General features: G+C 42.6%; 1 protein-coding gene across 1 annotated transcript; it reads left to right on the forward strand.

Moving 5' to 3' along the window:
* The first annotated feature begins 42 nt into the window (after positions 1-42).
* LOC106587550 (switch-associated protein 70) lies at positions 43-21,558 on the forward strand. The gene is made up of 12 exons (XM_014176045.2): positions 43-331; positions 1,872-2,012; positions 3,840-4,013; positions 4,146-4,373; positions 4,640-4,786; positions 6,204-6,312; positions 6,528-6,709; positions 17,457-17,564; positions 17,899-18,065; positions 20,021-20,219; positions 20,684-20,780; positions 20,958-21,558. The coding sequence occupies exons 1-12, from the start codon at positions 233-235 to the stop codon at positions 21,074-21,076; spliced, it is 1,770 nt and encodes a 589-aa protein (XP_014031520.1). The 5' UTR covers positions 43-232; the 3' UTR covers positions 21,077-21,558.
* Positions 21,559-25,873: the final 4,315 nt, after the last annotated feature.

Consider the following 25,873-nt stretch of genomic DNA (forward strand, 5'->3'; position numbering starts at 1 on the left):
ACATGTTTTTATTAAGCTGTTTGTGGTCTATTAACCGTTTTCTCTTCACAATTGAATACTGATGAAAGCGCAACGCGTTTGACAACTATGCGCTGTCTTGTGCTACCATACAGTCATTGGGTGATACAGTGTCATTTTCCTGCTGCGACACTATCACGTGACTGTATGTATCAGTGTCTGGGAAAAAAATTGCAGTTTTTCTTTGACATCGAGCGCACCAGGGACTACGAACATGGGACTACTACGGGATGAACTTCTGAAGTCAATATGGCACGCATTCACAGCCTTGGACGTGGATCAAAGTGGGAAAGTGTCCAAATCACAGCTTAAGGTAGGCTTTAAATCGTAGCTAGTAGGCCTACAGTATTATTCCATAATGAAGTTAAAAAAAAAAATGTTTGATCAAAAACCGAAACTTAGATTAATTCTAACATTGGAATATTTTCTCATGTTGCTGATCTGAATATCAGACACAAACAAAAAGTTCAGATCAGTTGGATAAAAAAAGATTTGACCGTGTATCTGAGATATTAATTTTAATTCAGTATACACTATACTTTTATGTGCTGCTTCGCTTCCCTCACATTAGTGAATTTTGTGTCAACTGCCAAGTGATAATTCGGTCGGAAACATCGACAGCAAAGTAAAGACACATTTCTGCTGTCCCTCAACTCACAGGCTACTCAGTTTCTGCTTATATCAGTAGTATTTTCTCTTACTCATTTCTGTGTCTAACTTTTTCTCACAAAAACAGGAATAACAATGGTTCTATGGAAATAACCGTTGTTGATTGACAGATACCCATGAATGTGGGACATGCATGCCTTGATGATAATCTTGCTTTACACAGGATATTTTGTCATTTGGACAGAATCTACAGTAAGAGTGTTGAGATTGTAAAAGGCAAGGGGCACTGCTTTGGAAGGGTAGGTATTGTTTTCCTGTCTGGGTCAGTCTGGTGGTCTGTGTACCAGCCAGGCTCTGATGAAGACGCTACACTCAGCATTTACCGACCTCAACGTCTTTTGGATTTCTTTTTTGGTCCGTTTTTTGGTGCTGTCTGGATTTACTGTATTTTGTTGGTGTTTTTTTTGGTGCAGTCTAGACCGTTCTTGATTTCAACTTCGAAGGACGTTGATTTTTGGTCCTGCCCGGACCAAATCTGAACCAATCATAGACATATACATACTTTAGACATCCAGAAAATAAGTATTTTCGATGTCTGGAAAATATGTCTTCACCTTTCATTCAGCACCTAAATTCCACCTGAGCTATCACAACACTGCATAGTGAACATCCTGACTGGCTGGGAAATGTTGTCAACCATCCATTGTTAATATTATTTTTCAGACAGTCCAGTCTGTTCCGTTTGTCTAGATTATAGATGTTCATGAGTGGCTTGTTTATAAATATCATAAGATTTTATTTTGATATATTTACTTCGCTCTACATCTCAACAGGGACCTTTTCAACACACTTTTTGTAAATGTTTCCAGGAAGGAACAGAACTAATGCTTGGGCAGTGATGCTTGAACTGACAGCAACACATGCTTAGTCATGCATGTCAATGTGATCTTAGACTAAACAGAGGTCCTTTTGAAAAATCACCATGTAATTGTGTTAATGGGAGCATGATGCCCACTTGTATGAGGAATCTTTTTGATATCCCTTGAACACCCCAATATTACTGTAACATCATCTCTATACTATGCCCAGTGAATACCAACAGTATGACAGTAACCTCACCCCCAGACTCATTGTGCATAGCCTGTATAAAATGCTTCTGAGCATTGGGGGGAAGTACCTGGTGAATGATATTACTATGACGGCAATGGTTTCCCTGACTGCATGATCTGACTGTGGCCCTACAGGTGCTCTCTCATAACCTGTGCACTGTGATGAAGATACCCCATGACCCAGTGGCCCTGGAGCAGCACTTTAAGGATGACGATGAGGGCCCTGTGTCCAACCAGGGATACATGCCCTACCTCAATAGATTCATACTGGACAAGGTGAGCAGTAAGAGCACAGATTTGTTTGTGCTCTTTCCAACTACATTGCTCATTGTCATGCCAAGTGGCTCAGCTGTCTAAGTGGGCTCCCGAGTAGCGCAGCGGTCTAAGGCACTGCAAGTCAGTGCTAGAGGCGTCACTACAGATCCTGGTTTGATCCTGGGCTGTATCACAACCGGGGAGGGTTTGGCCGCGGTAGGCCATCATTGTAAAATAAGAATTTGTTCTTAACTGACTTAAATAAAATAAATAAAGTCACAAAGAGTTGGCAGACTTCAAATCAAAGTTGATTTGATCTGATCATAGTTTAAAAGATGTTGTAGCGAGTGCAGCGAAATGTGAATGTTACGAGCTCCTAACAATGCAGTAAAATGTCAAACCGACATTGCACTCAGGCTTCTGAGGACCTGCGTCATCCTGTCTCCTCACCTCAGTGGGTCTGTTAGTGGAGGGCTCTGGGATGTTGGGTCCATAGAAATAGAACCACTAGAATGTACATAGCCCCTAGGTCGACAGATCCCTCAGAATGAGGTGTAACTCTGCAGTGCCGTATCCCCATAGTGGATGATAAGACTTAATGGGAAGTGTTTTATGTGCGCCTTTAGAAACATTGTTTAAGGAAATGCTTTTCTGTATATAACTTTCCTTGCTCATAATATGATGAGTGTTATTGCTATTTTCAGTATTTATCTTAGTTTCTAAGATATGCATGCCACCCATATTAAAATGTATTGGTTTTTGAGAAATAAATGGAGCAAGCAGGATCTGTTTGACCTTGAACAAGGCTGCCATTGTTATGGTAGGTCTACTGTGTGAATGGCAGAATCTTTCTGTTTCACAGCCATCAAGGAGGTGTGAGACCCACCATTGTGAGTTATCGAAAGAAAAAAACCATGTGTGCTGAAAATTACTGCAATGAGTGCAAGAAAATATAGCCTTCGTTTCAAAACAAACGTCCATTCAGCTTACATCAGCTACTCCCATTTCCTCCTGTGTCATACATTGCATTTAGAAGTGAAGAGTTAACACGCACACTACTGTAGATCTATTCCAGAAAATGATGATTGCATATGCAGAGTCTTTGGTTTTCGCTGAGTCTGTTTTCTAGAAAAGCTTCACAATCTGATTGGTAAACACCTTGTTGTTACACGTATTGCAGGGGTTCTCAAACTTTTTGTGGCCGGGGACCCTTTTTGTGATAGCAAATTTATAGAGGCTGACTCATAATCAGAACACGACTCGAGTGAGATAAAAAAAAATAGCATACAAGGAGTTTTATTATGACTTTTGTAGTGCATGGGAAGGAGATTTCAAAGGCCCATCTATTGGCATTGGGAGAGATAATAATTACTTATGTCCTTTTTAATATTCAAGCAGTCAGCCATTGGTAATGAATGCACTGACTTTGTAAACACCAGTGATAAAGCAAGAAGTGATCTTCAAAGTTTTTGTCCTCAGTTCTCTAGTTGGCAGACCATCAGATATAGCCCACATCTGTAGACTTGAAGGCTTGCCAACTGTTTCCATAGCAATAACACTAACACTGATGTCAATTAGTAAACTGCTTTAGTCCTAGCGCTATTTGTACTTGGGGGCTATTTCCTTGCCTTTCTTCTCCGGAATCTGACTTGAATTAAAATGAAGAGACGAAGAACATTATGTTTGTACTTCACATCCTGTGGGCTAAAACGTAGGGCAGAGAAATATTAGGCTACTACTGACCCTTTCTAATCTTATTGCTCTTACTTACAGTATGTTGAAGAAAAATAGGGGAAGTTATTTTGCTTTGTTTTGTGTAAATGTTGGCTTTGTTTATGTTAATTACAGGTTAGGGATAACTTTGACATACTGGAGTTCAACAATGTGTGCTGGACACTGTGTTTCAAGAAAAACATCAACATGAGCCATCTTCTCATCTCCAATGATGATGCCTTCAAGGTCTGGTGCATCTTCAACTTCCTGTCTGAAGACAGGTACCCACTGGTCATCATCACAGAGGAAGTGAGAGACAAGACAACACCTTTAATACACATACATATCTTATTTGTTCAGCTGTAATTATGCTCTTCCAGTTAAAATGATACCCATTCATACCACAGGACTGACTCACTGTGTCCTCTCCTCCCCCTCCAGATTGAGTACTTCCTGCGGAAGCTGATGGAGGCCATGGGAGGCATTTGGAATCAGGAGAGGTTTGATGATTACAAGCTCACGTTGAACAGGAAGCAGCAATGCCTGAGTGCCTGGGAGCTGATAGAGCTGGTTGGCATGGGCCACTTCAGTAAGGGCATGAACCGCCAGACTCTGTCCATGGGCATCTCTGAGGTCTTCCAGGAGCTCATACTGGATGTTCTCAGACAGGTTTGCCTGCGGTACCCTCTCTCACTACACTTTATGCATCCCAAATGGGACCATATTCCCTGTGTAGTGCAATACTTTTAACCAGAACTCATAGGGCTCTGTTCAAAAGTACTGCACTAAATAGGGAATAGGGTGCCATTTAGGACACAGTGACTGTCTACTCTACACTGACCTCTGTCAGACCTCTGCTGGTGGTAACAATAAAATAGATATAGATAAGATATTACAATCTTGAGTGTGACAGATTCATGTACTTTTTCCTGAAGGGCTACATGATGAAAAAAGGCCACAAAAGGAAAAATTGGACAGAGCGCTGGTTTGTGCTTGGACCAAACTCTATGTCATACTATGTGAGTGAGGACCTCACTGACAAGAAGGGGGAAATTTTGCTGGACCGCAACTGTTGTGTGGAGGTAATAACAATGTATTATTCCATTGGTCACTCTTAATGCTATCATTAATAAATAAATAAATAATTGTGTGGAGCGTTAGAATGCATGTTAGCCCACTTTTGTTAACCAGCTTCCTTTGCCATTGTTAACCCATAGCCTACAATTTCCGCGGCCCCACGTAAATGTCATTAAAATAATAAAACAATCCTCAACAAAATCTATCTGTTTAAGTTAGAGATATCTGTTTTTTTGCATGGGCTGCGTCTCAATCCACCGCATCCACCGATATCGCTCTTCCGCATCTGTGTTGAAAGGTGGCAGGGCTAGAGCGGTGTTTGTCAGGCCATGAGACATGCCGAAAAAACATTTTCACGAAAACGTCTGTAGCGTCCGCATTCCACTGATTTCAAAACTTGGTCCTCCAGAAAGTGGAGAGCAACACCTTTGCAGTTCGACGACATGATATCTTTCAAAAAAGCCGCGTTAGAAAGGATTACCTACACATACTGACCAGCTCATGTTATAGACAGAATCGTGCTACATGGCAGACCAATCCGAACTCATCTCTCAGCATGTCCAGCCCATCCATTATCTTAGCCAATCATGGCTAGCGGGAACGTTTCTGTCTTTTTCTGTGGCTAAACCAACTAGGCTCGTAATTTAACAATTTTATTAGAATTTACAGATGGCATACAAGTTTATTTTTTATTTTTATAATGTTATTATTTAAAAAAAAATGTTACCTCTTTTTCTCCCCAATATTGTGGTATCCAATTGGTAGTTACAGTCTTGTCTCATTGCTGCAACTCCCTTACGGACTCGGGAAAGGCGAAGGTCGAGAGCCGTGCGTCCTCCGAAACACAACCCACTGCTTCTTGACACAATGCCCACTTAACCCGGAAGCTAGCCGCACCAATGTTTCGAAGGAAACGCCATACCCCTGGCGACCATGTCAGCGTGCACTGCGCCCGGCCCGCCACAGGAGTCGCTAGTGCGCGATTGGACAACGATACCCCTGCCGGCCAAACCCTCCCCGAACCCGTACGACGCTGGGCCAATTGTGTTCCACCCCACGGGTCTCCCGGTCGCAGCCGGCTGCGACAGAGCCAAGACTCGAACCCAGAATCTCTAGTGGCACAGCTAGCACTGCGATGCAGTGCCTTAGACCACTGCGCCACTCGGGAGGCCCACAAGTTTCTTATTAAGGCACATGAAAGTTCACATGTTCCAGAAGGCATTTCTGACAAAAAAAACGCATTTTGATTTAAAAAAAAAAAGTTTACGTTCAAATGGCTCACCTGTGAAGTAGCGACATGCAACATACGCCTAGTTTCCTGAAATGAGTCACAAATTCAATGTTTCATCAAACTCTAGAGGGTTAATGGGGTCAACACAAGGAAGTGTGCAGTGAGTGTGTGACGTCTTGTTCTCTCTGCAGTCTCTACCAGACAAGGAGGGGAAGAAATGCCTCTTTATAGTCAAGTGCAGAGACAAAAGCTTTGAGATCAGTGCATCGGATAAGAAGAGGAAACAAGAATGGATTCAAGGTAAAGTGACCAATCCCTCAACACAATCTTAACAGATTCTGTAAACAGCACAGCTTTTATCTCACCACATTAGGGTTTATTTTTAAATCTCAGAGGAACTTGTTCTCACATCGCTCTGTCCCAGCTGTGTGTATATCAGGGTGTAGGGGTGCTGCAGTAGATAAAGTAGCCAGCCTTTCTTTATCTGACTCTCCTCTCCTCACATCCCCTCCCAGCCATCCAAACATGCATCCAGCTGCTGAGGTTGGGCCTACCCTCTCCGCACCTTGAGGCCAGGCTGCGGCGCAGGGAGCTCAGGCAGAAACAGCAGGCCGAGCAGGGGGAGCTGGAGGAGAGGATGAGGCTGCTGCAGATAGCCAATGAAAACAAGCATAGACAACTGGAGTCCATGAAGAAGGTACTGTCTATTTCTCTGTCCCTCCCCCTCTCTCTCTCTCTCTCTCTGTGTGTTTCGCTTCCTTTGTCCCTCTCTCCTCTCTCTGTCAATTCAATTCAAAGGGATTTATTGGCATGGGAAACATATGTTTACATTGCCAAAACAAGTGAAATAGATAATTAACAAAAGTGAAATAAAAAATCAGAAATGAACAGTAAAATAATAGATACATTTCAAATGTTGGCTATGTACAGTGTTATAACAATGTACAAATAGTTGAAGTACAAAAGGGAAAAAAATAAATATAAATACGGGTTGTATTTACAATGGTTTTTGTGCTTCACTGGTTGTCATTTTCTTGTGGCAACAGGACACAAATAATGCTGCTGTGATGGCACACAGTAGTATTTCACCTAATATATATGGGAGTTGATAAAAATTTCATTTGTTTTCGAATTCTTTGTGGGTCTGTGTAATCTGAGGGAAATATGTGTCTCTAATATGGCATTTGGCTAAAGGTCAGAAAGTGCAGCTCACTTTCCATCTCTTTTTGTGGGCATTGTGCACATAGCCTGTCTTCTCTCGAGAGCCAGGTCTGCCTACGCCGGCCTCTCAATAGCAAGGCTATGCTCACTGAGTCGGAAGTCAAAGCTTTCCTTAATTTTGGTTCAGTCACAGTGGTCAGGTATTCTGCCACTGTGTACTGTCTGTTTAGGGCCAAATAGCATTCAAGTTTGCTTTGTTTTTTGTTTAGTTCTTTTCAGTGTGTCAAGTAATTATATTTTTGTTTTCTCCGGTTGTGTTTCTGTCCTGGGGTTCTGTGGGGTCTGTTGGTGTTTGTGAACAAAACCCCAGGACCAGCTTGCTGAGGGGACCAGGGATGGGAATTTGTCCTTCTTTGACTGTTCGAGTACTCTCATGATTTTTTTTGGAGTACTCAAAAACAAAATAAGCTATTTTAAGAACAAGGGTGGCACTGGAAAAAATGTGTGCGTATTTATCTACAGTATATGCCAACAGTGAGCAACAATGCCTAATTTATCAGAATGTTACAGATAACGAATCCTAATTGCTAAATTGCCTCATATAGTGTATATTCAGTCAATAAAAAAAACAAGTGCCATTTAAGATTAATTTATTGACACTGTAATAACAACTGGTTATATTATATCGTTGAACACAATCTTCAAAAAGGTATGGCTGTGCAATGGCATATCCTTGTTTTGTTAATTTAGCAGACAAGATGCTCTTATTTCCAGAACCCTTATTACACTCGTGTCGGACCCTGTCCTTTGTGCGACAGAGCTTTTGGTGGCCTACTATGGTTCCTGACGTGTCCGCATTCGTCGCCGCTTGCACGGTGTGTGCACAGAACAAAACTCCTTGGCAAGCACCGGCTGGTCACCTCCAACCTCTGCCTGTCCCCCACCGTCCCTGGTCTCACTCACTCTCCCTGGACTTTGTCACGGGTCTTCCCCTGTCTGATGGCAACACCGCCATCCTGACCGTGGTGGATCGGTTTTCCAAAGCTGCCCACTTCATTTCTCTCCCCAAACTACCCTCTGCCAATGACACGGCCCAGCTCATGGTGCAGCACGTCTTCCGGATCCATGGACTGCCCGTGGACATGGTCTCTGATCGGGGTCCTCAGTTCTCGTCCCAGTTCTGGAAGATGTTCTGCACCCTCAATGGGTCGTCAGCCATCCTGTCCTCCGGGTTCCACCCCGAGTCCAACGGCCAGTCGGAGCGAGCCAACCAGGACCTCAAAACTAACCTGCGCTGCCTGGTCTCTGCCAACCCCACCACCTGGAGCCAGCAGCTTGTGTGGGTCGAATACGCCCGCAACACCCTTCCCTGCTCTGCCACAGGCCTATCTTCCTTTGAGTGTTCCCTGGGATATCAGCCCCCGCTCTTCCCTGAGCAGGAAGAGGAGGTCGGCATACGTTCTGCCCAGATGTTTGTCCGCCGCTGTTGTCGTACCTGGAAGAGAGCCCGGTCGGCCCTCCTCAAGACCACCTCCAGGTATCGACAACAAGCGGATCACCATCGGAACCCAGCTCCCCGGTATCGTCTCGGGCAGTAGGTATGGCTGTCCACCCGTGATCTGCCCCTCCGGGTGGAGTCTCGCAAACTGTTCCCCCGGTTTATCGGCCCTTTCCCCATCTCCAAGATCATTAGCCCCTCTGCTGTCCGCCTTCTATTGCCCCATACCCTTCGTATTCATCCTACATTCCATGTGTCTAGAATTAAGCCCGTGTCTCATAGCCCTTTGTCTTCTATTTCCAGGCCCACCCCTCCTCCCCGTGTCGTCGATGGCCATCCGGCGTACACGGTGAGATGCCTCCTGAGGGTCTGGACAGGGGTTTCTAGTACTGGGTCTTACCTTGATAACTGATATTATACAGAAATACTAATGCAACATAGGACACTAGGTCCTTCCCTAAAATTATGAAGTCCAGTGTTCATCTGCGATGTGGGAGAAATAAACTGGAGGGTGGTTTTGCCTGTCCCTGGCAGACAGGCCAACATTTCACACAGACACTAATCATGGAATGCAGTCTTTAGGTTTTATCATCAAGGCATTGTAAATCAACTGTCAGCATTAAGCCTCAGAGGCGTCCTCTCAGAAGAACAGACAGAGTGTGAAAGTGCTAATATAAGAATACATTCTAATATAGAGCAATGTGAATAACATAATGTTGTAATTTCCACCACAGGCAGCACACAATTGGCCCAGCGTCATCCGGGTTAGGGTAGGGTTTGGCCGGCCGGGATGTCCTTGTCCTATTGTGCTCTAGCGACTCCTGTGGCGTGCCGGGCGCATGCACGTGTTTCCTCCGACACATTGGTGAGGCTGGCTTCCGGGTTAAGCGAGCAGTGTGTCAAGAAGCAGTGCAGCTTGACAGGGTTGTGTTTTGGAGGATGCATGGCTCTCGACCTTTGCCTCTCCTGAGTCCGTACAGGAGTTGCAGCGATGGGACAAGACTGTAACTACCAATTGGATATCACGAAAAAGTGGTAAAATTGTAAAGATGAAGAGCAAAAAGATAATATTGGGTTTCATGAATTTTTACAATATAGCATAGTAACTAGTGCCAACCCCAAAGTAGCCTAAATGGAAAATGACGCAATTATTCCAAAACTGCAGCTCATTGTTGAACACGTATTTTCCTACTTAAGTCAACCAGTCCATTGAGAATTTGTGGGACAAGGAGGGCAAAGGAAATTTCAGGAGCAGAACTGTGCAATGCTTGGTTTGGTTTATTTATTTTTTTGTGTCCTGCAAATGCACATGTACAAATGGAACACTAGAGTCAAGACAAATTAACATGGTCTTTTTTGACCAAATAGTTTTACAGTATTAGAAAAAATTTGATCTTTGGTTAAAGATCAATTATTGATGTCAGTTCAAGTACTTTATTTCTCATGCCAATCCCTAGAGGGGACTCTTCTCTAGGTTCATCTCTCTGTAGATGATGGCTTTGTTATGAAAGGTTTTGGAATCGCTTCCTTTTAGGTGGTCCTAGAATTTAACGGCTCTATTCTGGATCTTGATAATTAGCAGGTATTGTCCTAATTCTGCTCTGCATGCATTATTTAGTGTTTGAATTTGTACATTTGGTGTTTGTCCCATTTTGTGAATTATTGGTTGGTGTGCAGACCCAAGACCTCACAACTATAAAGGACAATGTGTTCTATAACTGATTGAAGAATTTTTCGCCAGATTCTAATTGGGATATTTAATTGTATGTTCCTTTTGATGGCATAAAGGCCCTTCTTGCCTTGGCTCTCAGATCGTTCACAGCTTTGTGGAAGTTACCTGTGGTGCTGATGTTTAGCCTGAGGTAGGTATAGTTTTTTTCTGTGCTCTAGGGCAATGGTGTCTAAATGGAATTTGGATTTGTGATCCGCGCAACTGGACCATTTTTGGAACACCATTATTTTGTCTTAATGAGATTCACTGTCAGGGCCCTGGTCTGACAGAATCTGTGCAGAGGATCAATGTGCTGCTGTAGGCCCTCTTTGGTTGGGGACAGAAGAACCAGATCATCAGCAAACAGTAGACATTTGACTCAAATTATAGTAGGTGAGGTCGGGTGCTGCAGAATGTTCTAGTGCCCTCGGCAATTCGTTGATATACAGTATATGTTGAAGAATGTGGGCCTCAAGCTGCATCCCTGTCTCATTCCACGGCCCTGTGGAAAGAAGTCTGTGCGTTTTTTGCCAATTTTAACCGCACACTTGTTGTTTGTGTGCATGGATTTTACAATGTTGTGTGTTTTTCCCCAAACACCACTTTCCATCCATTTATATTGCAGACCCTCTGTCTCTCTCGCTTTCTCTCGCGCGGTCTCTTTCTCGATCGCTCTCTCACATAATTGCTATGTAGCTTCACACCACTTGTCATCAACATTTTATTCAGAGTTAACAAACCCCCTTTCATTCAGAACTATGACCCCCACAGAAACTGACCTGCTCTCTCAGGACAGGGAATCCTCACACCTCTCCCTGTTACTAATCACACTTTTATTGTCCTCTGTTTGTCTGCTGTAAATGACAGTTAACTTTTCTGCCTTAGGGCTGTAGCCCCGTAAGAATTAACACTAAGAATGTTGATTGTATTCTATGGTCAAAGCTACAGGTTCTGTCCTCATCCAGGCCTGTTTCCAAGCATTTTACACAGACCTGTCACACATTCTTCCACTCTCTCAGCTGAGACAACCCAGAGTAAATCGGACACATTCATGGCCCATCAGGGCTGATTGTAGTAGTTACATTGTAGGGTTATTATAGTAGTTTTGGAATTATACTACCAGTTGTCGGCTGACCTCAGTAAACATGATCATTGATGTCATTTTACATGTAGCCTACTCCTGAAGGTACAACATATATTATAATGAGCCTGTTACAGTATTTGTAAAATGCTTCACTATTTCTTAAGTCTGTGGTGAAAGCACTTGATGGAAAAGTCCAGTGGCTGTGTGAAGGAGGTGTGACTGTTAAAGACAATAGGCTGATTATATGGTGGAATTCTGTCTCTACTCTTTACAGCATTCAATTATAATGGACAGAATGAAAGGTCAGAGCTTACCCACCCTCCCTTTCCTGAGTCAAGGAAAACCCCTATATCTCTCTCTCCCCCTCCCCCTCCCTCTCTCCCTACTTGCTTTCTCCCATACCCTTTTATTATATATTTTTGTACATGTATACAAATAGACATTTTAAGTTTACAGTTAAGTATTGCTGTTTTGATGAACACTTTACTTAGTGTAGGTTTATTTGTTATTTTTCACATGGCTCAGATGCTCTCATAGTATTGCCTGGGGGGGGGGTTCTGTTATTCCCAGAGGAGTTTCAGTTCCTCATTAATGAACACCATACCGTGAATTCTCATGCTTAATGTTTAACCATGCTTAACTAGTGTAAAATTTGTAGAGAACTTACCTTAATTCCCAAATGCAGTGAATCAAGCATATTATGTTAGAAATGTTTATGAATTTCAGAAACAGACCATTGTCCCCCACGATGAAATCAGGGAGGGGACTGTGGATCTGTCTCCGTCCGTTACTACGTTTCTATGTTCATACGTTAGTCAGATGCGATATCTCAGACCGCATTGGCCCGATTTTGTCAACTTGGTTGAACGATGTGTCTTGCTATAGAGATCCGGCATTTACAAAAGTACACTGATTGGCCAGATGGTGGCTCTATAACAACAGATTGAAAATGCTAATTTTGGAAGGTCACGCCCCTCACCCCGTTTGACCTAAAGTCATAAAATTCGCTACATAGGTCCCTTTCCTCACAAGGAACAATTTTGCCTTAAGGACACATAAGGTTCGCCATGATGGATTTTCTGCCATTATGAATTTTGTGAAAAACACTTAAAATACCACTCTTCTGGTAACGAATGACCGATCTGAACGAAACTTGCTATGTGGCGTCTATGGACAAAGGTCTCTCAATACAATATTTTCCAGACTAGTACCTAAAACAACATGGCCTCTATTGACCAATAAACATAGTTATTTCCCTCATTAAAATGCAAATCAATTTATAACATTTTTGACATGCGTTTTTTTGGATATTTTTGTTGTTATTCTGTCTCTCACTGTTCAAATAAACCTACCATTAAAATTATAGACTGATCCTTTCTTTATCAGTGGGCAAACGTACAAAATCAGCAGGGGATCAAATACTTTTTCCCCCCACTGTAGGCGGATGCGGTGGATTGAGACGCATCCAATGCAATGTATTATGCTAATTAGATTTCCACGGGGCGCGGACATCAACTTTAGGGGGTTAATCTGTTTGACTCAGAGTGATGAATTTTGGCCCACATGCTCAGGGATATGAGTCCAGCTAACCCAAGCAATATCTCAGACACCACTGGCCCGATTTTGACTAAACTTGGGTGAATGATTCATCTTGCCATAGAGATCCATAATTTACAAAATTACACTGATTAGCCCAAGGGGGGTGCTGCATCATTCCTGGGGGACGACATGTTTAATGTTGCCTTGTTTTTCATTAGATCTGAGAAGGGGAAAAAAGCACCTATGCAAACGTAGCTGGCTCAGGGACACCTGTGAAAGAGCTGATGCCTGTATTCCGGTGCTGGTCTGCTGGTTATTTAGATCTGTCTCAGACTACCCACTTCCCCCTTTGCACCAGCATCTGGAGGCCCAGCTTTTCTTCTTATGCATCATTCTTTTCTACTCAAGTTCTCAACTCAAATCCTGTATAGCTCGGTTTTTAGAGCATGGTGCTTGCACCAGGGTTGAGGGTTTGATTCCCAAGGGGGTGGGGGAGTATGAAAATGTATACTCTCACTACTGTAAGCCGCTCTGGATAAGAGCGTCTGCTAAATGACTCAAATGTCAAACAAAATCAGATCAACTACCACTGTCCAATTGTTTAAATATGATTTTGTTGCTGTATTGTCACAATTATAAAGGATAAACATATGATAAAGGGGTCCGATAAGTCTAATGAGTGTAGCTTGTCCCACTGAAAAGCAATATCAGTTTTTTCTCCATTAGACCAAACTTAAAGGCAAGTTCCTTTTCAAAGTAACCTTTAGTTGAGAGTGTAAAGGATGAATTAACACTGTCACGTTGACTCAAAGCGAATGTACTTTTTTAAGACTCTGCCATTTTTAAAGCCATGTCCACCCCGTCCTTGATTTTTCCTAAATAAGTCTATATAACACACTGTTGTTGTTAGAATCTTATTATCACAAACATAATTTGTGTTATAAGCAATTTTAAGAGGACATTCCCCCCTGCCCCTCATTCACCGCCAGTTATTCACTGGCAGTCAGCCTGTGAGTGTCATAATGGTTGGTGTAGCTGGTGTATGCAGTCAGGCGCAGGAGAGCAGAGAATTGGGAGCAACGTAACTTTACTCAGAATCATGAATGGTGCAAGGTAAAACACTACACTTGCCCAAACACACGAACATCAACTTTTACGCACGGGCAAAAAACAGCACCCGTCGAAATAACCAGTCACCAACATTACCGAACATGACATAAAACAATCCCGCTCAACACCATGGGGGAAACAGAGGGTTAAATACATGAACAATAATTAGGGGAATGAAAAACAGGTGTGTAGAAACAAAGACAAAACAAATGGAAAATGAAAAGTGGATCGGCGATGGCTAGTAGACCGGCTACGCCGACCGCGGAGCGCCGCCCGAACAAGGAGAGGAACCGACTTCGGCTGAAGTCGTGACAGCGAGGCAGATGATGGCCCCTCGAAACTACACCTAAACTATATATTCTATAAATTTAAATTTATAAATTTAAATTCTATAAATTTATTCTGCAGCATGACAACGACCCCAAACATACAGCGAAAGTCATTAAGAACTATCTCAGCGTAAAGAAGAACAAGGAGTCCTGGAAGTGATGGAATGGCCCCGCCAGAGCCCTGATCTCAACACCATCAAGTCTGTCTGGGATTACATGAAGAGAGAGAAGAACCTGAGGCTGCCTAAATCCACAGAAGAACTGTGGTTAGTTCTCCAAGATGTTTGGCCCAACCTACCAGCCGAGATCCTTCAAAAACTGTGTGCAAGTGTACGTAGAAGAATTGATGCTGTTTTGAAGGCAAAGGGTGTTCACACCAAATATTGATTTGATGTAGATTTTCTTCTGTTCACTCACTTTGCATTTTGTTAATTGATAAATATAATTGATTAACATGTCTATTTTTGAAAGCATTTTTACTTCACAGCATTTTTTCACACTTGCCTAAAACTTTTGCACAGTACTGTACATGATGTTTTAAACCTTTATATAACTAGGCAAGTCAGTTAAGAACAAATTCTTATTTCCAATGACAGCCTAGCCAGGTCAAACCCGGGCCAATTGGGCGCCACCATATGGGATTCCCAATCACGGCCAGATGTTATACAGCCTGGATTTGAACCAGGGACTGTAGTGACTCCTCTTGCACTGAGATGCAGTGCCTCAGAGACCGCTGTGCCACTCAGGGGAAGTATGGCAGGGCTAAAAAGTGCTGAAAAGTAGCAGGAATATATAAATACTGATGGTAATATACTAATGGTAATATATTCATGTAAACAGGAGTAATAATGACCAGTAGCAGCATAAATGGATAAATACTTATGGTAATGGAAAAAATCAATAATCAATGAACAGCAGCATAGTGGTAGTAATACATATTTACACAGAGGCAGGGGAAGGAGAGACAAAAAGTGACTTATTCAAATTCTCCTACAGAGTCACAAGCAGGTAAGACGTTTTGATGTCTATATATGTATTATTGTATCAGAAAGAGCAGATTCTGCAGTTTCTAAATCACATAGCCTTGTTAAACAACTCTTAAAAATGACCCCTTGAGCTCGATTTCAAAATATAATTTTGTGGCAGATTTACTGCGATTACATGCTCAACACTCAAACCACAGTAATATATTTAAACTCAAAATATGCCATTCTGTTCTTTTGAAGTGCATTTTCTTGAATTCATAATGTTCCTTAAAGCCCCCATGCATTCTTTTTAATGTTATTTTTTAAATCATGACTGTATGTCTAATAAATCACTATCTGTGTTCGAATACCCATACTAACATACTCTATACATAATTAATGAGTATATACCACATACTACATATATATTACATATCATTTTAGTATACTGTAAACAAACGGTATCGTTTCAGTTGAGTACAAGCGCTTCTCCTGTCTACCGGAAGTTGATGCTGTTGCTATGCAACCTCTTGCTAGCTTGTTAGCATAGCAGATGACTAGCTAGACATTTTGCGATTTTGGGTGTGTTCGTAAACTCAATCTGGAGTGTCAGAGTGTGCTCTGGGCGTTCGTAAATCCAGAGCGTTGTCAGTTTGTCTGTTCGTAAATTCAGAGCGCACACTGGACATTCTGGCCAATGAGTAGGGTTAATCGAGCATTCAACACCAATGGCACCCAAGCTAACGTTGGCTAGCTACTTCCAGACATAAGAGAACACCTCACTCTGACCATTTTACTCACCCTAGCAGAGCTGGTTAGGCTGTTTTTATGTTGTCCAGAGCATTGGTGAATGTAACTGTGCTGCTGGCAACAACAACAAAAAATTAAATTACGACGTTTACTGACACCGACCATATTCAACGGGTGTTGAGTGTTTGTAAATTCATCAGTTATTCTGTACTCTGGCACACTCAGTGCTCTGAAATCGGAGTAGATAGCCAGAATTAACGCACAACGACTATACTACTTAGCTAAGAATTATTTGAATAATCAAGTCAATAAATGTTAGGTAGTTATTTAGATAGTTAATAAACTGCCTGGCAAGTTCGATGTATTAGTAGTCAACTAACGTTAGGTAACTAGCTAACATACCGGTACTTACTGCTGTAATGCTATGCGATTCATAAGGAAAGCGTAGCTAACAAATTGTAGACCAACATAACGTGCAACTTATTTGAAAAGTAATTACTTTACTACATTGCTCAACATTTTCTTAACATTTGTCATAATTAGTTAAAGCAATGAATTTGTATCCGCTCTCGTTGGACTTCTGCTGCATATTTTCCACATTTTTCTTCAAATCTGAAACGTTGTGAAGCCACGCCCATTTCCTGAAGAATTGCGTTATGGGCCCTAAAAGCACGGAAATAGTGTCCACTGATTGTATACTTCGTATTTTGGCGAATTTAGTACGACATCCGGGAACTTTCTGCATACTAACTAAATCCTAACTATGACCAATAAGCATAATATATACTCAATTTACGTCAATTATAGTGCGGTAGGTTAGTGCGGTAGGTATGAGTATTCGAAAACAGCTACTGTGTTTATTTCATGAAAATAACTCCAAATATATTTTTTATAATTTATTTCCTTGGGCCTCCTTTTGCCATTGAAATGCTTTCAACCTCATAGTGTGGAAGTATCATAAAAAAAATACAAATAGAAAATCACGTTTTTGACTGCACTGTCCCTTTAAGACCTGCCCTTAGTGAATTAATAATGTGTTTTAGTGGCTTTTTGTTGGTAGACTACAGTTACATAAATGAATAAAAATGCTATTTTACTCTTTGAAATACATTTCCTTTCATATTATAATGTTACCTAATACCTTTGTAAACACAACCAAAGGATTATTTTTGTGATAGAATATATTAAATGTATTTATTAGACAATTAGAATGTTGATGTCCAAAATTCTCGTCATTGCCTCGAAGGGGGGCAGGCTTTTCTAGTGTTAAGGCTTCCTCTCCCTTGGCTCCTGACAGAAACTGGAGGAGGCAGCGGCCACAGCGACTCTGGAGGAGCAGAGGAGAAAACAGACCCAGACTGACCTGCAGGACCGCTACAGAACGGACCTGGAGAGAGAGAAAATGGTAACCAACCACAAAGCTACACTCTAGCTCTGTTCCAGGAAGTGCATACTCACAATTACTGCAACAACGTATTGCTCAGCAAGACTTCTCTCATAACTTTGAATCATTGCGTTTGATGAATAACAAAGTATTATTACTATTAGTATTACTATTACTTACAGTATGAGTATTATTTATGGAGTTATCTGGGAAAATCTACACTAAACAGAATTGATTGTCATATGCACAGCACATGCTACTTTGTACTGTGGTGGTGTGTGTGCACTTGCGTGTGTGCATTCATGTCTGTGTCCAGATTATCATATCAAACTGTGTGTCCATTGTCCCCTGTCAGGTTCGTCAGCAGATGGAGGAGCAGGTGGCCCAGAAGTCCAGTGAGTTGGAGCAGTACCTGCAGCGTGTCAGGGAGCTGGAGGACATGTACCACCGCCTGGAGGATGCACTAGAGGATGAGAGACAGGCCAGGCAGGATGAGGAGACCATGCGCAAACTACAGACCAGGTTAGACGCAACACACACTTGACACACTCGTAGACAGTAGCCTTACACTGAGTGTAAAAGACATTAGGAACACCTTTCTAATATTGAATTGCTTCCACTTTTGCCCTCATATTTATCTAATTAACTATGTTTAATTATTACACAACTAAATTAATCATGTAACAATTAACTAATTAGGATCTGGGGCACCACGAGAGTGGTTCTTTAAAGCGTTACCATCTCCCGAATTAAACTAAAAAAAAGTCTTTACCTATCACATCTATAAACAGTCAACTTATTAATCATAACCTCGTATCATATCATCATTCTGAACAGTCATAACCTCCTTGCATTTGCAAAAACCCGAGCCTTAATTATGATTCAGTACTACACAAATTGGTTTAATTATTTATTTACTAGCTAATTAAATGGGAACACAGGATAAACACACACACTCTGCACCGGTTTTTACTGGAGACGTAATACGCTGAAAACAGGTCCCTAGCGGAATGACAACAACATGGATGCTTGTTAAAGAAGAGATAGAGAGGGACAGAGACACTTAACACTGCCACATTCAGAAACTACTCTCACCTACAATAACCATATACTTTGCACACGAACTGCCGCCCGCTTTGAGCATGACATCATGAATGTATTTACGTGAAATGCCTGGGTTCGCCGGGGATCTCTCGGTGAACGGGGCAGCCATGGAAAGGGTGTTGGGCCTTTTCACGGCACGCTTGTAAGGCTCTGATTGTCCAAAATGATTCCAACAACTCTTCTACTGTTGTCCTTCTTCGTAGTTGTCCGGTATCCGGGGACTTGTCGTGTAGTCCTGAACAGAACTACAGAGTTGATTTTCCTTCCATTCACTCTTGAAGATACTTCTTTGAAGATAGGCTAGCCAGCCGTATCAATGGTTTCCCAGTGGGGTGATGAGAGTAAAGTAATATGATGGTTTGAGCAGAGTAACAGGATGGTCCTACTTAAATTCGCTTTTGAAGATACTTTACCTATTGATTGTCCTGGAGGTGAGTTTATCGTCTCCACCTCGTGTTGAGATTCAAAGTTCAAACCATTTTAAACATGTAGTTGCCGCTTCACACTTTTTCTGGTTCAATGTGTTTTTTTCTTAACCCATCATTTATACCTTTTGCTCGAAAGGGGCGGTTCCGACAGGCAGGCACGCTCCCTGACCTCACTGTGCAATGTTTTGGAAAACAATTATCTCTTATAACTTCTCAAATCACACCCCTCTCTTAACAAAAAAACACAAATAATTTTCCATATTACATGCACAACCCATAGTATGGAAACTTCATCCATGTGGTGTGTATACTTTCCAAGTTACAGTATTTCCTTTATAACATTTTAATGACATCACAAAACAACAAACAAAATGACATGTTCTACGTTAGAAATATTGTTCCAGTATTCACTTTTTAACGTGTTAGAGTTTCAGTGGGAAAAGGTCTGTTGAGACAAAGCACATTTCTTTGGTGAATTTGGAGAGCGCAAGCCTGGATCTTCTCCCTTGATTTACAACAGGACAAGAGTGTCAATCCCCACTAGTTCTTTCCTCCCCCCACTACGGGTGAAATGGGGTCTGATTGAAGTTATTCATTGCAAACCTGATCTGACCTATTTGGATTCTCGTGGTCAGTCATGACAAAGGGATCCTAGCTTTCACCTGGATTCACCCGGTCAGTCTATGTCATGGAAAGAGCAGGTGTTTCTAATGTTTTGTACACTCAGTGTACGTCCACTGGTTAAAGGTAGTACACTATATAGGGAAAAGGGTGCCATGTGGTACACAACTTCACACAACACACACAGATGTAGTGTACATTATCGCACAAAAACAGTTGTGTATCAGTAGGCTGTGTATAGATGTTAATGTTCACATTCTCAGGCTTCTGCACCCAGCATTTGACCCAGCATTTGTTTGAGTGTCTGTTTCTGCATGTACACAGGCTTCTGGAGGAGGAGTCAGCCAAGCGGGCGGAGCTGGAGCAAATCCACCTGCAGCAGCAGAGGGCCATCTCCCAGACCCAAGCTGAGAAGCAGGAGCTGGAGAGCGAGCGGCTGGCCAAGGAGATGGCCCTGCAGGCAGCCATGTTGCAGCTGGAGAGTCTTGAGAAAGAGAGGCACGGAGCGCTGGAGCAGTACGAGGTCAGAGAACAACACCCTGTCTGTGTTTCAATATGGCTGTTAGTAGGGACCATGTCCCCTACTAACACTTCACTTAAAGTAAGGTGTTGCCGGGCCATTTCATAAACAAGATTAAAACAAATTTGGCAGGAAGTACTTCCTTTAGACCTATATGTCTGTGAGCAACTACTGGTCTTTATTCAGCTGAAGATAGTGTTGAGTCAGTGGAAGGCTGCCTGAAACAGACAGTCTGTCCCTGGCACCAAACTTGGCTTCTTCTCGTATTACTCCTCTGTCAACTGTTGACACAACACAAAACCATCATAGAGGTCTCTCTTTGCACTCTGTTGCCATCTAGTGGTGATTTTACTGAGAACTGTCTCTACTTCAAGAACAACAGCATAACTTATTTATTACTTAAAGGGACTGGTACTGGCAATCATTGAGATATATGGATAAACTATGTGTGTGTGTTTGTGTTACAGGAGGTGAGAATGAAACTGGAGCAGGCAGCTAATAAGACCAAGAGCTGGAAGGACAAGGTGGCCAAGCATGAGGGACTGGTCCGTCTCATCCAGCCAGGTAAGTAAGAATGAGAGAGGCCAACATCACCATAGTAGAATGTCCTCCACTGCATGTTCATGTTCTGTTCTGTTCTCCTCTCCATACTCATATTACAATGCTATTGATGTCTTTGTTCTATTGATCTATTGTTTTAATACAGTCTGTGATGTTTTCTTTCTCCTTCTGTCTGTGAAGGCGATAAAGGACCACAGAGGATGACTAACTGGGGCCCAGCAGCCTTCACAGACACTGAGCTGGACCTGAGGAAGAAGTCCTGGCAGGAGAGGAAGAACCACAACCAGTCAGCCCAGTAGACTAGAGATGGTGCTTCTTACCTGATGGTCCAGACATCTTACTGTGATCGTGTAGCATCAGGATACTGTTGTCTTATTGTTGTTGAGAATTAACTAATGTGTACGGTTGCAAAATTCCTGAAACTTTTCCAAAATGTCCAGGCTTTCCAGAAATCCTGATTGCTGGATTCTGGATTTCCTGCTTATTTTCTCCTAATTCTGTGAATCTTCTAACCCGGATATCTGGAATTTTGCAACCCTACTAATGTGCCAATGCTTTGACATTCCAAGTGTTTCACCATTCTGTGGTCTGATAAGTCTTTAACCAGGAAATAGAGCTGTAGATATTCAGTGAATAATATGTAAAACTTTTTTGGGAAAATAATGTCATGAGAAAGTAATAAGATTAAAGTAATAAGATAAAAGTAATAAGATGTTTTTTATTTAAAATGCCAACGCATAAGTTGTGTATCTTATAAAATATATTTAAAGACATTTCTTTATACTGTTTCTGTCTGTTTTATTGGATGAGGGATGTGAGAATTATATGTGTTAGAATAGGCGAGTAGTGAACGGGGGTAGGTTAGATATACTATATCCACAAAATAAATATGGCATGTATATATGTGTCACGACTTCCGCCGAAGTCGGCTCCTCTCCTTGTTCGGGCGGCGTTCGGCGATCGACGTCACCGGCTTACTAGTTACCACCGATCTATGTTTCCCTGTTCGTTTGGTTTTGTCTTAATTATACACACCTGTTTCATATTCCCTGATTATGTTCATTATTTAACCCTCTGGCTTTCATGTTTGTCTTGTCCGTGAATGTTTCCTGTTTTGTAGTTGTTGGAGATGTTTCTCCCAGCCATGTTTTATTGCTGTGGGAGAAGTTGGATTATTGTTTTTTGAGTAAAACGTTTTGTTTGCACTCATCCCTGTGTCCTGCGCCTGACTCCGATACTTCTCCTACGAAAAGCATTACAATATGACTCTGGGTTAGATATGCTCAGCCTTGATTTATATATTTGATACATTTCATTCAACATTTTTTTTTCAATATAACCATTTAAAATGTTATTTCCTGGTTTGCCTGTGGGAACTGTGGAACCTTCAGTAATATTCCTATGAAAGACTTGGCCGATGCCCTCTTGTGGTTTCATGAGTTAAAGCATCTGTTTACGGCTCTGCTGTAACTCACAGTAATATTATACTGTGGTGGGCTGGGAGTTACTGTAGATACCTAGTACTGCTTGAGTCCATAGCTATAGTTCCCCTTGTATTGTAGTCAGGTAAAGTTACATTTAACCAAACATATGCAAGTGTGAGCTGACCTCTGTGCTCATGTGTGTAATAATGAATGTTGGTGCAGTGAGAACTCATGAGATCTGACTGCAGGGATGGAACTGCTGGGATCTAGTGTTTCTCTCCAGACTCTGAGCTGGGTTCTATTCTCTCTGGGGGAACCAGGACCCTGGACTGGGATCCATTCTCTCTCTCTTGGGGCCCTAGGTCCTGCTTAATTCCACTCTCCACTACATCTCAGCCTAGCGCTGCAGATTTCTGTAATGGATGTTCTGCATAGCTTCAAAGAGCTGGCTTGGCCATCTGTCTGTCTGTCTGAATCTCTCCTGGCAGGCTGAGGTCCAGCTCTCTCTCTGAGCCAGCCTGACCAAACCACCCCAACCATGTGAGACTGATAGTGACATCCCACCTCATTCATAAACCTGTGGTTTTCATTACAATAACGTCCTACTTTGTGTCATGTGGAAACAAATACAATCTGATTTTCTGTTTTTTTGGGGCCAAGTCCTGCTTTTGATTTGCTAAGTCGTGTGTGTGTGTGTGTGTGTGTGTGTGTGTGTGTGTGTGTGTGTGTGTGTGTGTGTGTGTGTGTGTGTGTGTGCGTGCGTGCGTGCGTGCGTGCGTGCGTGCGTGCGTGTATGTCTCTCGCTCGCGAGCATGTTCTCACATCTGGAGCTCACTACTGTAGGTCTAGGACCTTGTAGAACAACAGTCAGTCGTGACTAAGTTGGAGTATGAGGAGATCTGTGCAGACTTCTACCAGCCCTTTTCCTTTATGAGAGCTTGGACAAACAATTATGATGATTAATAAATGCTACAGCACGGGCACACCCCCTCATGCCCGGACCCGCACTCTCGTCCACCCTGCTCGGGTTGCGCAGTGAGCTGACTTCACAGAGCGGTCTGGTCAGAGAGCTCGGCCTGGGCGGCTGCAGATCAAAGCCATGTCGATGGGAGGAGACAGGAGACCTGACCACTTGGAGTGTGGAACCACAGGCCTGTCTGTCAGGATGGAGAAACACGCCAAGCAAACATGTAAACATCACAACAACCCCATCACACTGTCACGACAGCCATGCTGCAGCATGATAAACATAGTAAATCATTTTCATAAAACATGATTTCTCCCTTTAGGCGTGTTCTTCTCTTCAGGAAAGACTCAAGGATTAAACATCTTAGTATAACTAAGCCCTTTGAAGAACAGAAATACAAGTAAGCATAGCTGAAGCAACACAATCCGTCAAAGACCAACCCAGTTCAGAGTGCCTCTCCATGTAAACAAAGAGCTGGGCAGGCTTAAACAAAAACACATGAGACATATGTGATTCAATTGTAGCTATCTCTCTTGTTGTTGCTCCAGTAATTGGGCTTTCCAGCCTTTTTTCTGTGCTGAATATATATTTTTCCGTTCAACTGTTTTATTTCATCGTGGAGAAATCTGCTGTTTTGCAGGTATGTGAAGTGACTTCCATCCTCACTGACAGACTTCAGACTCTGAGACCTGAGAACACCAGGCTCCAGACCTCACCTACAGTCTACCAGTAGAAGGTTGGTTGAGGTATGAAAAGAACCAGTTTGACTCATACTCCATTTACATTTTTGTAACGGCCGTCTGAAAGAGGGGACCAAGATGCAGCGTGGTTCGTGCTCATCATGAAATGTATTTACTGAGAACACTTTAGACAAAATAACAAAACGACCAACAGTTCCGTCAGGTGCAAAAGACTAAACAGAAATATAACCACCCACAAAACCCAAAGGAAAACAGGCTGCCTAAGTATGGCTCCCAATCAGCAACAACAATATACAGCTGTCCCTGATTGAGAGCCATACCCGGCCAAAACAAAGAAATACCAAACATAGAAAAAAGGACATAGAATGCCCACCCCAACTCACGCCCTGACCAACCAAAATAGAGACATTAAAGGATCTCTAAGGTCAGGGCGTGACAACTTTAAACATTTAGCAGACGCTATTATCCACATCCACGTACAGTTAGGTGTTACTCTCTGTCAAATTAAATACGTGTTTTGTCTTTGAGGAGGAGAATTATATGAGTTGAGAATGAGGCTTTTGAGAACTGTTAAAGGAGGAATTTTAACAGGAATGACTTAAAATCCTGGAAGGTCGTTTCTTGGTGTCCTGGATTGTCCTGAGTAACACTGTCAATAAGGGTGTCTGCCAACTCTTAAGCCACAACCCTCAACACTGAGCATTCCATCCACCGCTTCCTGTTTACTAGCTCTGACAAATGGCCCAGTGCCACTCCTCCTCCCTCTCTTCTACTTCCCTTTCTCTCCTCTTCTTCTTTCCTCTCCTCCTCCCCAATAACTTAGTCTCTCTCATCTGCCACCCATTGTCCTCCTCCTTCTCCTCCCATCTCACTCCTCCTCCTCATCCCCCCTTTCCCTTCTCTCTCTCTTCTTCCACCACAAGAAGTTCCTTAGTCTCTCTATCTACAGTTTGCTCTCCTCCCTCTCCATTTTCCTCAATGAAAGAACCACAAATAAATTGGTTAAGGGTTTTCAATCTGCTCTTCAATCTGCATCTTTCCCTGAGCCAATTACCCCTGTGTGAAAAGTAACTAATTGACCCAGATCATTCTTGTGACATAACAGGAAGGGGAGTGAAGACCGGTGATGAACAGGTACACGAGGTGTGGGAACAGTTGAATTAAACTGTTAATTACATTTATGCTGCATCCACTTTAAAGGAAAGTGTTTGTAAAGAGTGTGACATGCATACATTTGGCCACCCACATGAGCTAGTCAGGGCCAGCCCTAGCCTTTTGGGGACCCTAAGCAAGATTTGGTTTGGACCCCCCCCCACACATTTTGCCATGACTTATACCATGTTCTTATAAAATCTGACTGAAAGTCAGTAATACAATCAATTGGGGCTCCCTGGAAGTCAGGACAGTGTCTCTCAGGGGCGTCATACACCCCCAAGAATCTGAGGGGGCACAAAGTACCCGAGGATGGCTGGGGGTGATTTCATACGGAAGTTGAAGAATGTTGTGTTTTTCAAACACCTGAAACTGTCACACCCTGATCTTTTTCACCTGTCTTTTGCTTGTCTCCACCCCCTCCAGGTGTCGCCCATTTCCCCATTATCACCTGTGCATTTATACCTGTGTTTTCTGTTTGTCTGTTGCCAGTTCGTCTTGTCTCGTCAAGCCTACCAGTGTGTTTCACCGTACTCCTGTTTCTCTCTAGCCCCTGTTTTTGTAGTTTTTCCGGTTTTGACCACTCTGCCTGCCTTGACCCTGAGCCTGCCTGCCTGCCTGCCGTTCTGTACCTGTCTGACACTGCCCTGGATTACTGACCTCTGCCTGCCCTGAGCCTGTATGTCCCCTGTTTTGTAAATAAACATCTGTGATTCGAACTGTCTGCATCTGGATTTTACCCTGAATTCTGACAGTACGAACTGGCCATGACTGACCGAGCAGACTCGGACCAGCTCCGCAACGTCGTCTCCTCCCAGTGTAGCCACCATTGAGAGGCACGAGGAGTTACTT

Source organism: Salmo salar, chromosome ssa26 (genome assembly GCF_905237065.1).
Source record: "Salmo salar chromosome ssa26, Ssal_v3.1, whole genome shotgun sequence".
Lineage (NCBI taxonomy): Eukaryota > Metazoa > Chordata > Actinopteri > Salmoniformes > Salmonidae > Salmo > Salmo salar.

Coding starts and splice junctions, on each gene's coding strand:
- LOC106587550 (XM_014176045.2), top strand. CDS start 233: ATGGGACTACTACGGGATGAACTTCTGAAGTCAATATGGCACGCATTC. Junction 2,013..3,839: donor ATAGATTCATACTGGACAAG/GTGAGCAGTAAG, acceptor TGTTAATTACAG/GTTAGGGATAACTTTGACAT. Junction 6,710..17,456: donor AACTGGAGTCCATGAAGAAG/GTACTGTCTATT, acceptor GGCTCCTGACAG/AAACTGGAGGAGGCAGCGGC.